Source organism: Callorhinus ursinus, unplaced genomic scaffold (genome assembly GCF_003265705.2).
Source record: "Callorhinus ursinus isolate GAN/ISIS: 27379988/994484 unplaced genomic scaffold, GSC_fseal_2.0 scaffold122, whole genome shotgun sequence".
NCBI classification, from domain to species: domain Eukaryota; kingdom Metazoa; phylum Chordata; class Mammalia; order Carnivora; family Otariidae; genus Callorhinus; species Callorhinus ursinus.
Window position 1 is genome coordinate 772,245 of NW_027397184.1, and position 13,818 is coordinate 786,062.

The following is a 13,818-nucleotide window of genomic DNA, read 5'->3' on the forward strand; positions in this document are numbered from 1 at the left end:
ACCCTGCTGTCTGCGGGCCGCGCTCACAGAGGCCAACAGCCCAGTGGGGCTTCTGCATCACTGGGGAGAATCCAAGGAAATGGGTCTGGAGGGCTCCTCGGGACAGTTCAGGCCTCAGGACAGCCCCTGCATTGGGACTTCTGCCCCCAAAGGGTTCACCTGGGTGGACAGTGAGGGGAGGGCCCACCTGCCCTCCCTGCATCCCTGCAGCCCAGCTCCCACACGCCCCCACAGCCCCCCACCCCAGCCAGAATGCAGGCAAAAGCACCAGCCTTCTTCACACGATTTTAAAGTGAGAACTATTGCGTCTTTTCTAAGTTATGAGCATTACGTGGACCGAGAGGATCTGACTCAAGCACCTGAGCCCTTAGACGGCCCACTGTGGCCGCAGAAAAGCACAAAGTAAAAACTATCCACAGTCTCCCACCCACCCCCAACCCCAGTGATAACATTTCAGGGTGAGTCCTCCCGACCTCGAAGCATAGCTTAGGTGTGGTTTATATCACGGTTTTCAAACGAAACCATTGGCCATACTGTGCTGTCAGCCTGCTTTTCAACGTGATAAACTTTGCCGGGGGCATAGCCCTCTCCTCTCCCAGCTGGTAGCCACATGGCAACCGGTCACTGGCACCTGCTGGTCTTTCGGGAAGCCCGGGCACATGGGGTTGCAGGCTTTCTCCATCACAAAGCGCTGCGGCGAGCCTCCGAGTGCCGGTCTTGGCTTTCACCCCTGATTTTCCTTGAGCAGCTGCTGGAGAGAAACTGCTGGCTTGGGTCTTTGAGACCTGGACCACCCACCCTGGGTGGGGTGCTGGGCGGAGAGGACGAGTGCCAAGTGAAACAGGAGGGAGAGGGAGGCCAGGGCACCTGGGAGGGCTGCCTGGAGGCGGTGAGAGCATCAGCGAGCACGTGTGTCCTGCAGGAGCTGGTGGAGTACTACCAGTGCCACTCGCTCAAGGAGAGCTTCAAGCAGCTGGACACCACGCTCAAGTACCCCTACAAGTCAAGGGAGCGCGCGGCCTCCAGGGCCTCCAGCCGGTCTCCAGGTAATGCCCGCGCCCACCCGGCACACCAGCGCTCACTCTGCCCATTTCCCATGGCCCTGGCTTTCACCACCTCCCTGCCCTTGAGGAAGACTTTCTGTGGGACCGAGGCCAGGAGCCCCTTCCCTGTCTCCACCCCCGGGAACCCATCACAAGCACCCTCCTGAGCCAGGGTGTCCTGGCTGGTCTACGGGACAGGCGGGGAGTGTGGGCTCTGAATGGCCGCTCCGGGCCTTGGCACCCATACCCAGAGTCAGCGTGGGGAGAGAGCAGGGCAGGTCCCATCTGTCCTTAGATCCCTCCCTGCGCCCCCAGCCCCCTGGGGGCCTTCACTGTGAGGGAGCTGGAGCTGGTACCTCCGTTTGTGGGCCAGGCTCCACGGCTCAGGACAAGGGGGCGTCTTGCTTCAGGTCCACCGGGAGTTAGAGTCAGGGTGAGCCCACGGCTGTCTGCTGCACCACCCCGCGTCCCCAGCCCCTGGGGCAGAGCAGGGCAGGAGAGGAACAGTGGACCTTCAGCAGGCAGCGGGTGTGTGCTGGGCGAGAGGCCGGGCTCCCTGCATGAATAGTTTCCGAGACCCTGGAGCCGGCCCGCCTGCTGGGAGGAGGTGGTCCAGATTCTCCAGGGAACAGGCCCAGAAAGGTGGCGGGAGGGGCAGCTCGGAGGCCGCCAGGCTGTGCTCCGCAAGCCCTGGGCAGGCCTGGTCCCACGCGCCCTGCGCTCTGCCTGCACATGCCTGGGCACGCACGGGCCCGCTTTCACGTTCTTTCTCACCTCTTTGCAGCTTCCTGCGCCTCCTACAACTTTTCTTTTCTCAGTCCTCAGGGCCTCAGCTTTGCTTCTCAGGGCTCCTCCGCTCCCTTCTGGTCAGGTACCACTGGCGCTCGGGGCGTGGGCCAGGGACGGGAGGGGCCGGCCGCCAGGGCAGGGCTGAGGATGCGGTCAGGCTTGGTGCTGCCCCCCTCGCTGCCGTCACCTCTCGGACTCGCGCACCCTGATGGCCACTCCCCAGCTTGGTAGCTCCTGTCCCTCCTGGCTTGTTGAGAGCTTTGCCTCTGGCAGCAGCAAACAGCTGGGCGGCCACCCTCGGGGCGAAGGCGGGAGCAGATCGGGCGGGTCCCGCCAGGCAGGCCCTGGAGGTAGGGGGATGGGGCGTCAGTTGGCCCCGACTGCGTGGCCCTCCGCTGCCAGAGTCAGAGCCCCTCCCCAGCCGCTGTGTGTGTCCCGTCCATCACGGACGTTGTCCCCTGCTCAACAGGGCTCCCCCCCCCCCCCGCCCCCTGCTGAGCTGGTCTAGTTAGGTGTCTGGTTTGGTTTGGGGATCTGGAAGTCGGGCCCCGGGACCCTGGGGTCTGGCTCCAGGTGCTCCATCAGAGTGCAGGCTGGAAGCTGGGCAGTGGTCACTCAGCTGACCCCTGGCCAGGTGACACTTGTGCATCAGGCATGCAGGGGGAGGCCCTGCGGGAGTTGCAGTGGTCAGAACACCGGCCTCTGCTCTGACCCCATGACCACAGTTGGCTGTGACGTCCCCCAGTGTGGCTGGCAACCGCTCCGAGTGCCTTCATGGGAGGCTCGAAGAGGCCATTGCCTGTAGGACTGGGTGGAATCGGAGAATAGTCTGTGCCTTCGGAGCCTTTCTACTGGACAGCCCTCCTCTCTGCACAGGGGGCCAGACACCAGGGGTCCACACTTGGCCCCGCCGCCAGCTGTGTGACCCTGCCCATCTCCCCCAACAGTGTTCACGCCCCGTGTCATTGGCACGGCCGTGGCCAGGTACAACTTTGCTGCCCGGGACATGCGGGAGCTCTCGCTGCGGGAAGGCGATGTGGTGAAGATCTACAGTCGCATTGGCGGGGACCAGGGCTGGTGGAAGGGCGAGGCCAATGGACGGGTAAGTGGGGCAGACATGGCCTGGCTCAGCCCGCGGGCCGGGTTTGGGCAGGCTGGCATCTCAGCGCAGCCTGCCCCAGCACCGTGCCCACACCCCCTGAGCTGCCCCCAGTTGGAGCTGGATCCAGGCCCATCTGATGCTGTATCTGGGCTCAGTCCTGCTCCGGGATCTCCTGTGGCCACAGCAGGGCCATGTGTTTTGTATGCACTCTTCATGTTACTTGCGTGTACCAAGCCCTTTGTGCAGGCAGAGACCACAGGATGCGAGCAGGGCCCAGGAGTCCTCACTGGCCTCACTTACGTCATGGGGAGATGGGAAGGGGCACACCATGTTCCCGCCTGCCCTGCCCCTTCATGCTCTTCCTGAGTACTCTCTCTTCCCTGTCCACCCTGTGACCCTGCAGCACTCTATGGCGCCTTATCCGTGCACCCTGTCTGGACCCCATGGCTTTGACTGTCTCTGTCAGAACTCTCCCAGCAGGGTAGTGGAGCCCCATGTGGGGCATATTTGGAAACGTCCAGCTATCCTTGGGGCTGTAGGTGCCTGCAGGCAGGCACATGGGCTGTGGAGGGCTGGCCTGCCTTGGCTCCCATTGTCCACCATTCCGTGGCCAGGTGGCAGGAGCTGGTCTGCCTCCACCTAGCATGTTGACTGCCCTTTGGAGGCCTGGGGTCAGATCCATTTTCTACCCCACATCCCTTCAGAAGTGTGAGGCCTCCGAGTCCTGGGCAGCTGACCTGGAGGGCTGAACCACTAGCTCTCAAAGTGGCCCTTGGGGCGCCAGCACTGGAGGTACCTGGGGCTGTAATTCAATGAGCACATACCTGGGTCCTCCGCACCCAGATCCTGAAGGTCAGGAATAGATGAGTTTCCCAGGTGATTCAGAACTACTGGCTTAGAGTATTACTAGATATTCCTGTTGCTTTGACCCTGTTATGAAGTGTTTCTTTTTGTCTGTGACAATTCTTCTTGCTTTAAAGTCGACTTTGTGTTGTTAGAGCAAGCCAACCTTTTTGTGGGGAAGTTAGTGTTGTATGTGGCAGACTTCACTTTCTCTTGCATTACTTTAAACTTTCCTGTATCCTTATATTTAAGGTAGATATAAGATAAAATGTTATCTTAAACAGAGTTTTTAGAGCTAGTCTGTTCTAACAATCTCTGCCTTTTAATGTGTATGTAGCCCATTTACATGTAATGTAATTACTGAGCTGCTTAGATTTAAATCCGTCATCTTTCTGTTTATTTTCTATTTGTCACATCCATTTCTTCTTTTTCCTCTTTTCTTGCCTACTTTTGAATTAATCAGTATTTTTTTTTTTTCTATTCTACTTCCTGGCCCCTTGGTGGCCGTTCTTTTCCTATTATTTAGGAGTTACCTTAGGGATTACGGCATGCACTTTGACTTCGGAGAGCCCACTTTAAATTAGTACTTTTATTACTTCCTGGATGATGCAAAGATCTTACAACTTGTGACTGTATTCATGTTCCTCCCAACTTTTGTGCAGGTGTCATCATGTATCTTAATTCTGTATATTTTTCAGTCCCGTGAGACATTATTTTTGTTTTAAGCAGTTAGTGTTTGTTTAGAGTTACCACCTATTTACCTTTCCCAGGGCTCCCCATTCCTTCCTGCTTCTTGTATTTCCACCCAAAATCATGTTCCTGCTGCCTGAAATTCCCTGTTCTTGGTATGTTTTTTAGTGTGAGTCTGCTACTAATAAATTCTTAGTTTTTGTTGGATCTGAACACCTCTCTATTTCATTTTCTTTTTTTATGTTCTCATTATAAAACGTTTGTAATGTATTTGACACAATTTCAAACCTAAAGAAAAGTTGCTGTAGCACAAAGAGCTCTCACAGAGAGCTCCCAGACTTACCAGTTAAGAGTGGTTTGCATGTTTGCTTTATCATTGTGTTCTCCCTCCCTCTCTGCTTATTTTTCTCTTAACCATTCGATAGTAAATTGCAGAAGTCCTATCCTTTCCCCCCTAAACCCCTAAGTACCTCAGTGTCCTATGATCAAAGACATTCCCCTTTGACAGAATATGATTATCTAATCCACGGTCCATATTCAGATGTCACCAGTTGTCCTGACTGTGTCTTGTCTACCTAAATGAATTGCATTTACTTGCTATGGCCCTCGACTTTGTTCTAGAACAATCCTCAGCCTTTCTTGGTCTTACATGACTTTGACATTTTTGAAGAGTACGGGTCAGTTATTTTTGTAGACTTTTCCTCCATTTAAGTTTGATATTTCTTTGTGATTAGGTTATGTATTATATATTTTCAGTGGGAACATAATGCAGATGTTATATCCTTTTCACTACTGTATTGTCTTATCCAGAGATATATAAGGTCAGTTTGTCCTATTATTGTGACATTAATTTTAATCATTTGGTTAAGGTGATATCTGCTGAGTCTCTCCACTGTGAAGTGACTGTAATTAATCAGTAATCTCCAGGGTAATACTTTGAAATTATTAAATATCCTGTTCCACATTAAACTTTCACCTACTAGTTTTACCATTATCGTTCGTTGGTGAATTTTGTCTCACCACTTATTCGTATCGTGGTTGAAAAACAGTGATTTTTCCAGCCATTGTTTCTTTAACACTTACTAGGGGGCATTCTACTGTAAGGAACACCCTTCTCTTCTCTTGGTCATCCCCCGGGGGGTGGGGTCGGTCATCCCTCCAGTGAGACCGGCTTCCTTTTTGTGAAGAATCGTGTTGAGCTCATTTTCAAATAGTATTCTCTAGGGGATAAATTTGAGGCTAGCAGGTATTTTATTTTGGCACTTTGGGGATGTCATTCCATTGTCCCCAGTTCCATCATTTCTGTAAAGAGCTGGCCAACTTTTTTTTAAAAGGGCAAGAAGGGGCAGAGGGAGAGAGAGAATCTCAAGCAGGCTCCACGCCTAGCACAGAGCCCGACTCGGGGCTTGATCTCACAACCCTGAGATCATGACCTGAGCCAAAATCAAGAGTTTGGCGCTTAATTGACTGAGCCACCCAGGTGCCCCAAGAGCCAGCCAACTTCTTAACATTGCTCCTCTGCAGGAAATGTCTCTATTACTCCCCAGTGGGGCTTTACATGTTAAAAAAACAAACAAACAAACAAAACTCTGGTTTTTATCAGTTTTGCTATAATGTGCCTGGGTGCAGTTTTCTCTGTATTCAGTCGGCTTGAGATTTGTAGAGATTTTTAAAATCTGTAGCTTGATATCCTTCATCAGTTTTGGACATTTCTTCAAACAGTATACTTGCTGTTTTCTTTTTTCTCCTCTGGGGGCTGTATTCACATGAGTGTCAGTTCTTTTCATCATGGCCGAGATGTTATTTACCTTCTTTTACCTGTTTTTCACCCATTCCCTTATTTCCCACCCAGCTACTTTCCACTGGCCCATCTTCCAGTTCATGAGCACTCTCTTCTGCTCTTTCTAATCTGTTGCTCAATTCTATTGGGTTCTTAATTTCAGCCATATTTTCCACATTAGGATTTCTGATTTCTGGTTTCAGTTCACTGGTAAATTTTTATGCTTTATCCTCAGTTTTCTGAAACATATATGTTGCAGTTATTTACATTTCCTGACTGATGACTCCCATCCCTGAAAGACCTGTAGACTGGTTTCTGTTACCTGCGATTTCTCTTAGTTTCTGTCACCTGCGTCCTGACTGGATGATGAGCTTGTGAAGAAAACACCACTGAGGCTTTGGATGGTGGTGTTTTCCTCCAGGGAGGATTTGATTTTTTTTCTGGCTGGCAGGTTGAGGGAGGGCAGGTCATCGGGAACTGCTCTGGGCTGGTGCGTTTGCGGGTCGCTCCAACCCTGGGCCGCAGCTCCACCGGGCTTCTTGGCTTAGAAGAACTCCATAGTCTTTTGCGGGATCCCCCATTTCCGTGAGCCCCTGCTGGCCCTCACCCCGACATTGGTGCAGACACGTGCACATGCACTCTCATGTGATCCTGCCATCTTTTTCAGATCGGCTGGTTTCCTTCAACATATGTAGAGGAGGAGGGCGTCCAGTGATGACGACACCATGGACGGGACTCGTGGGTTTTCTTGGAAGAGTCCAGCTCTGAAGTCCGTCTCTAGCCCTGTGACGCAGAGGGGACATGCCCGCCAACCTTCCAGTCTTCAACAGCCCATAAGGATGGGGAGGGTGTTCAGAATCCTAAGTGCAAACTGGCCCACCATCCGCCTGCCCTCGGTGGCCTGTCCTGGGTACGCTACTTGTACATAGAGGCGACTTGGGCCGGACCCGCCGTGGCCGCCACTGCCAGAGCGCTGAGGAGGGGGAGCGCCGGTGGTGTTCTGAGCCAGGCTCTGGGTGACAGCTGACGCCGGAGTACATCTTGCCCCTGTCCTGTTGCGACGGCATTCAGGAGCCTAGGTTTGAACAGCAGGTGCTGTCCCAGGGAGGGCTGGGACAGCAGAGGGGACCCTCCCCCAGCCCCTTCTGCTCAGCCCTGATGCTCAGCCTGCCTGCTTTCTGCTGCTCCCAGGGGGAAGCTCTGGGCCTAGAGAGTCAGAAGGGACCAGAGCCAGGCCTTTTGCTGCAGCCCCTGCTCAGCCCCAGCTCAGCTCCAGCTGTGCTCGGATGTAGGAGAAAAGAGCTCTGCTGGGGGTCTGCGCAGGCCCCTTGACCTTTCTCATGGCCCTCTGCACTAGGGGGGTGCAGAGACCACCCAGGGCAGGTCCCTCTCTCAGGAGGGAGCTTTAGTGAACGATGAAGTTGCCGACCCTGCTCCCCAGTCAATGGTACTGTTCTTTGCCCCGAATCCCAGGCGTGTGTCTGTCCTGTCCTGCTGCCAGGTGGATACACCTTTTGTAAATCCTGATATGGGTGAGAAGAAAACAGAGTTTTCCCCTCGCTCGGGCCCTGCTGCTCACATTCCCCTCCAGGAGGAGGCCCCCCTCCCCGCGCCCCCCAGCAGGTGGCCCCTCTGGGTCCCCTGTGTCCTGCAAGGTGGTTCCTGAGAGTCTTCCCAGCTTTTGCACAGGATGTCAGTTCTAGCCCTTGGCAAGTCTTCCCCCTGCAGCCCATGAACTGGGCCCGTGGCCAGCTCGAAATAAGTGCTCTTGGGGGTGGCCTTACCCCCGAACTCCCCCTCCTGACTCCTCCCGGCCTTTTGAGCTCTGGCTCTCTTGTCCAGACCCTTTTACTCTGCCTGGATGTTGCATGAGACCTAGGGGTGTTATCTCCCTGCAGGCTCCATGCCATAACTGCTGGAGAAACCCGGGCTACATGTGTCCCCTGTACCTTGGTCGGCTGCCCTGCCCTGTGCAGGGGGAGGGGACTGGGCAAGGCCGGGTGTGGGGAAGGCTAGCCCCCACTGGGGTGGGTGCTGGTTGCCACTCTGCACTCCTGGGCTTCCTCCGAAATCAGCCGTGTGGCCTCCAGGCTTGGCTCACAGGCCCCACGTCCCGGAATGGGGAGGTGGTGGGGAGTGGGAGGCTCCCCTGCGGTGGCCTGCAGAGGCTTGAGAAGCCCGGGTGAGCAGGATCGTGTTTAGGGGCAGAGGGGCAAGGGGAGGGAAGGAAAGAGCTGGTCTCGGAGAGAGCAGCCCCCAGTCCCCATCATCAGGGTGCACCCAGCACTTTGCGCACAACCCTGGGCTCAGCCGGCCCAGCCGTGAGCCTGGTGGGGAGGCGGGGGGAGAACCAGCCAGGCCCTTTCGTGTTTACTGTTGTCAAAAGGGTTTTGTTTTGTTGTTTTGTTTTTGGTTTGGCTTGTTTGTTTTTTAAGGGAAGAAAACAGTTTGTAATTATTTCATCCAAAGCTCCCATTATGTATCTGTGAATAATAAGGAAGATATTTTATAATAGCAAGAAAATGATGTATATTTGAGGTCATCATGAAACAAGTCATCACGACAACGAGGGATACTGAGGAAACAGAAGTCGGAACCCTGGTTTTTATGAATGTTTTGTTTTGTTCTTGTTTGTTTTGAAACATGTATTTGGTTTGGTTTGGTTTTGCACTGCATGAGGCAGGAGGGGAGGCGGGCCGGGGGCAGGCTGGGAAGTGGGTGGTTTCAGCAGGAGATGGGAGGCCCTCTCTAGGGGCTTTGGACCTGGGGCCTGAGATTAGCTGTGAACACTTAGGAGCCCGATGCATGCGGGTCAGGGATCTGGGGGTCCCACAGCTGGTGACAACCCCAAGTGGAACACAAACTGTACATTTGCCACTAGGTTTTTTCAGACCGCAGTTTTTATTGCAAATAAACCTAAGTTCTTTTCTGCAGGCGTGGCTGGATCCTTCTGTGTGTCCAGCAGAGACTGCCCCACCCACACACTGTCAGCCCGGGATACAGTGGCCTGGGTCAGGCATGGGCCTTGGGGATGGCCCAGCCTCAGGCAGAGGCTGCAGGTCCAGAAGAGATCATGATGCCGGGGCCGCCACCTGGCACCTCCTCCCACCTGGCCCAGGTCCACGGGCTTCCTGTGTAGTATCCCATGGGACCCTCCAGCAGCCATCAGAGGCAACGCTGCTGTCTTCCCATTTGGGGGGGCATTCAACCCTAGCCCTACCGCTCAGGCACGTCTGAGCCTGTTTCTTTAAATGTGTATGTTGCAGATAAAAAAATAATACTTCCCTCTGGAGAGTGAGTCTGTGGCCTATGATAGAGAAAATCTAGTCAGGCAGAGATTGATTTCTCCTTTATGGAGAAGCAGTCCAGACAAGGTAGAGCAGGGACGGCTTGGTGCCCCACCCGCCCCAACCCAGGCTCCTCCCCTCTTCAACACGTGCCTCTGTCCTTGCTGTGGCCTCATGGTCCAAGGTGGCTGCTGGAGCTCCTGCCATCAAGGCTGCAGGCAGAGGCAGAGGTCGACACAGTGCTTCCCTTCCCCTCCTTACCCAGAGCTGAGGCATATGGCCACTCCTGGCTGTGGTGGAAGATGGGAACTGCAGGACTTGAGCTGGACACATGGTCACACCTCCTCCCTATTACTGAGGAGACAGAGGAATACCATTGGGGTGGGTGACCAGCCCCAGGATCCACATCAGAGTTGTGAGGATCTCACTAGACTTGGAGTTGTGCTGGTGCTCAGCAAGTGTCAGATTTTGTTGCAAACCAGGGAGGCAAGTACAGATGTTTGAGGTGACCCAGAGAGTGGTGGATCCCACCCCAGCCCTGGTCTCCGGGACCCAGAGCCCCAGAGTCTGGCTCACTCTGATGCCCCTGAAAACCAGATGGGAGGCCTGCCTTTTCTGCAGCAGCCCCCTCTCTGAGCAAATTTCTCAGGCATGAGGCCCCGAGAGGCCTGGTTGTCCCAACACCACCTCCCCCGAGAGCCAGCTCCAGTTCTGAGTTCTCACGCCCATGTGGGGGATGGACAGACCCAGACACTTGCTCAGCATTCCCTGGGCCAGTGGTCCCCGGCTGCTCTAAGCAGGGCTGAGCAAGTTGGAGAGAGCCCCAGGCCAAGAAGCAGAGAGCCATGGTGCCTGGAGGGGAAGTGTGGGTGGACTTGGGGGGGCTGGGGAGCTTTGAGGGAGACCCTCAATGGCACCTACTGTGCGGTCCAGACCCAGGAAGGGTGGGAAGCCCCAGACCTGCTCAAGGGCCCCTGTGTGGATCGGGGTGGAGGCCAGGAGGGAAGAGAAGCGTGTCTGCCTGAGGTCACCCCAGAACGTGGGAAAGCATCTCAGAGCTGCACACTTCTGGTCAGAGGGCCTGATGCCCATAGGGCTCTCAGGGCACCAAGGCATCATGCCCCTTAATTCTGACAAAGTGGACTTCCCTGGATAGGGCCCCTGCAGAGGCCGCCGTGTGGAGCTTTAGGGAAGTTTCCTGGACAAGACATGGGAACCACCCACTTTTGGAGGTGAGGCGGACACCTCTCTCCACTCCTGCACCACAAACATAAGAATGCCGTATAAAACACAAGAGAATAGAAGAGGCTGAGCTTGGAACAAGGTGACCTGTCCCAGAAAGAAGAGACACAAAGCCAGAGTAGATATTGGGAGCCAACACCAAGGTGGCTGCTAGGATCTCAGGCCCTCTGGGGTTGAGACCAGGGATTCCAACACTCAAGGCATTGGCTCCAGGACCTTGGAGGCCAGGAGCCGGAACTGGGTTCCTGTGCAAAGCTGGGGATCTTGAGGAACACCTCCATCATGAAAAGGAAATTAACACACATGGATAAAAGCAAAATCACAGAATGGGACAAAGATTTTGATTGGTTTGTTACCTTTCCAGAAATAAAAGAATACAAAGGCATACCATACCCTAGGACAAATTAACACAGAGTGGTTAACCCTGGACTTCCAAAGATGAAAAATCACGAATGTAGACAATTTAAAACTTAATGTCATACCAAATAGATTTTAGAGCAAGACAAACAAAAGGTGTCACTAGAGTTTTAAAAGGCTTACGACATAATGACAAAGTTCTCATTTATTAGAAAACATCACAGTTTTAAACTAGTATGCTTTTCATAATATAACCCCAAAATACATAAAGCAAACTTGACCGGAGAACAAAGAGAATGAGACATACCCACCATCACAGATGGGAGGTTTTACTACAACTTTTTCTCTTTCTCTCTGTAACTAAAAAGTCAAGCAGACATTGAAACAAGAAAAAGTAAAGATAGTAGAATAACATAATTAGCTAATTAAAGTAATTAATAACCACAAAGGAAATTCAAGGAAATTACAAAATATTTCAAATGTATTCTTTTTTTTTCCCATTTTTCCCCCAAATTTATTCTTAAATTTAAAAGGATAGGGGTGCCTGGGTGGCTCAGTCATTAAGCGTCTGCCTTCAGCTCAGGTCATGGTCCCGGGGTCCTGGGTTCGAGCCCCACATCGGCCTCCCTGCTTGGCGGGAAGCCTGCTTCTCCCTCTGCCACTGCCCCTGCTTGTGTTCCCTCTCTCGCTGTGTCTCTCTCTGTCAAATACATAAATAAAATCTTTAAAAAAAAAATAAAAGGATAAAGATACTTGATAACACAACTTGTAGTATACTACAGAAACTGAACTTGAACTGAAATTGGTGACCTTGACAGCTTGTATTACAAGAGCCAAGGACCGGAGGTAGGCTTTCCTTCTTTCAGGCTGAAACAAAGCATTGATTCCTTGAACAAAAGTTTTATGTCTCCGTTAAGCATGTTCAAATTATCTATTTAAAGTGTAATTTTTCCAAGTAGAAAATGACAAACGTATTAAATGTGCACAATTTACAGGGTTTTGAAATTGCAGTTCTTGTTCCAATGGCTCTGTCTTCCCGTGACTTGTCTCCACCGTTGGAGGGGGGGATGGTGGTGGGGACTTCCCATGATAAGATTTTATAACATTTGTGAGTTCAACTCGGACTCCTGTTCTTTGGTCACGGCTGCTGAGCTTATATTCCCTAACAATTTAGTTTTGGTCCTTTACTTTCCCTAGAAAAAGAAAACCTGCATGTGCCCATGGGATCTATGTGGGAGTTTTACTCACCTGGAATTCTCTCTGGATAATCATTCCACATCTTGACACTAAATGTGCTGTTGGAGCTGTAATCAGATAGGTGCAGCAGGACCCCCAGCCATAGTGCTCTGCAGCCCCACACCAGTCAATGTAAGCCTTGGTCTGTTAGGATTACGACCTGGCCGTGGGTGACAGGCAGCCTATAAGACAAGAGATGGTTATTTCTTGCTCACCTAACACTCTGGGTAGAGACCCTGGCTAACAGTGTCAGGGACCCAGGTCTTTCTGGGTTTTTTTTTGGTCCCCAGGGTGTGCCCTTACAAGTTCACCTCGTGGTCCAAGATGGGACTTCAGCTCCAGCCCCTGAATCTACATTCCAGCCAATAGGAAGGTGAGGGACAGGGAAGGGATATGACCATCTCTTTTGAAGAATACCTTCTGAAAGTTTCACTCACCAACTCCCATTGGCCATAACTTGGTCGTGTGGCCACACCTGGGCTGCAAAGAAGGCTGGGAAATGTAGTCTTTATTCTGGGTCTGATTACCCTAAAAGGGTGAGAGGATGGGGAAGGCAGGGAGGTGAATAGCCTCTGCCGACGAAGACCCATGACCATGAGGGGTCTGCGGGGCAAAGACAGGTGGTCAGACCCCTTTGAGGCATGTCTTGGTGACGGATGAACAATCTTGATTCATGGGGAAAAGAATGCTGAGCTTTCTCAGACTCTCCACAGTCCAAGCCTGCTTGGAATCTGAAAAGCACCCTGAATAATCCTCCATTCACTCACATAAGCGAGCTACACCTGTGTCTCGTAAGGGGGTCAAACCACGCACACTTGGAAGAGAACGGAGGTTTTTACTGCCCCGGTGACTTTTTGGTCTGACATACTTTGTTTCTTAGGAGAAGAAATCTCTTCTGAGCCCCCCTCTAAACCCTAACCCACATGCTGCATGCGTGCATCTGTTTCCCTTCCTGGTTAGTGAGCTTGGCAGGCTCAGCAGAAAAGGGACAAATCGTATTCCCAGGGTCGAGACAGGCAGCCTGGCCAGGTGAGAGCCGCTTGTTTGTGGGTCCTGCACTCGGCTCCGTCAGCTCCTGGGGGAAGCTGTTGTCAGCATTTGGGAAAGGTCACAGCTTTGTGTCACACTCCCAAGTAGGAATGTCCCGGACACCACTGAGACATCATGTCACAGAAATATTGAAACCAGAGCAATGGGAAAAGGTGCACCAGGCAGGTGTCAGAGAAGGCAGAGAGACCATTGTTGGTATCAGACATAAAGCACTTTGGGGCAGAAAGCATTCTTATGTGTAAAAACTGTGGTACGTCGGAACCGGCTTGTGCCGGTTCCCAAGAGCGGGGCCTGTGTGCTTCTTTCCAACTCCAGATTCAGTGACTCCTCACTGGCAGCTTGACATTGGCCCTGGTGAGAGTGTTTACACCAAAGACATCAGCCAACGCTCCCCACCTC

The 13,818-nt window shown here is 52.7% G+C and overlaps 1 protein-coding gene across 1 annotated transcript in view; it reads left to right on the forward strand.

Moving 5' to 3' along the window:
* The window catches only part of VAV2 (vav guanine nucleotide exchange factor 2), a 151,029-nt gene extending 141,849 nt beyond the window's left edge, over positions 1–9,180 (forward strand). The window contains exons 26-28 of the mRNA XM_073889918.1: positions 923–1,046; positions 2,780–2,934; positions 6,915–9,180. Coding sequence (XP_073746019.1) covers positions 923–1,046; positions 2,780–2,934; positions 6,915–6,962 — 327 coding nt within the window. The 3' untranslated portion in view covers positions 6,963–9,180. The remainder of the gene's footprint in view (positions 1–922; positions 1,047–2,779; positions 2,935–6,914) is intronic.
* The last annotated feature ends 4,638 nt before the right edge of the window (positions 9,181–13,818 follow it).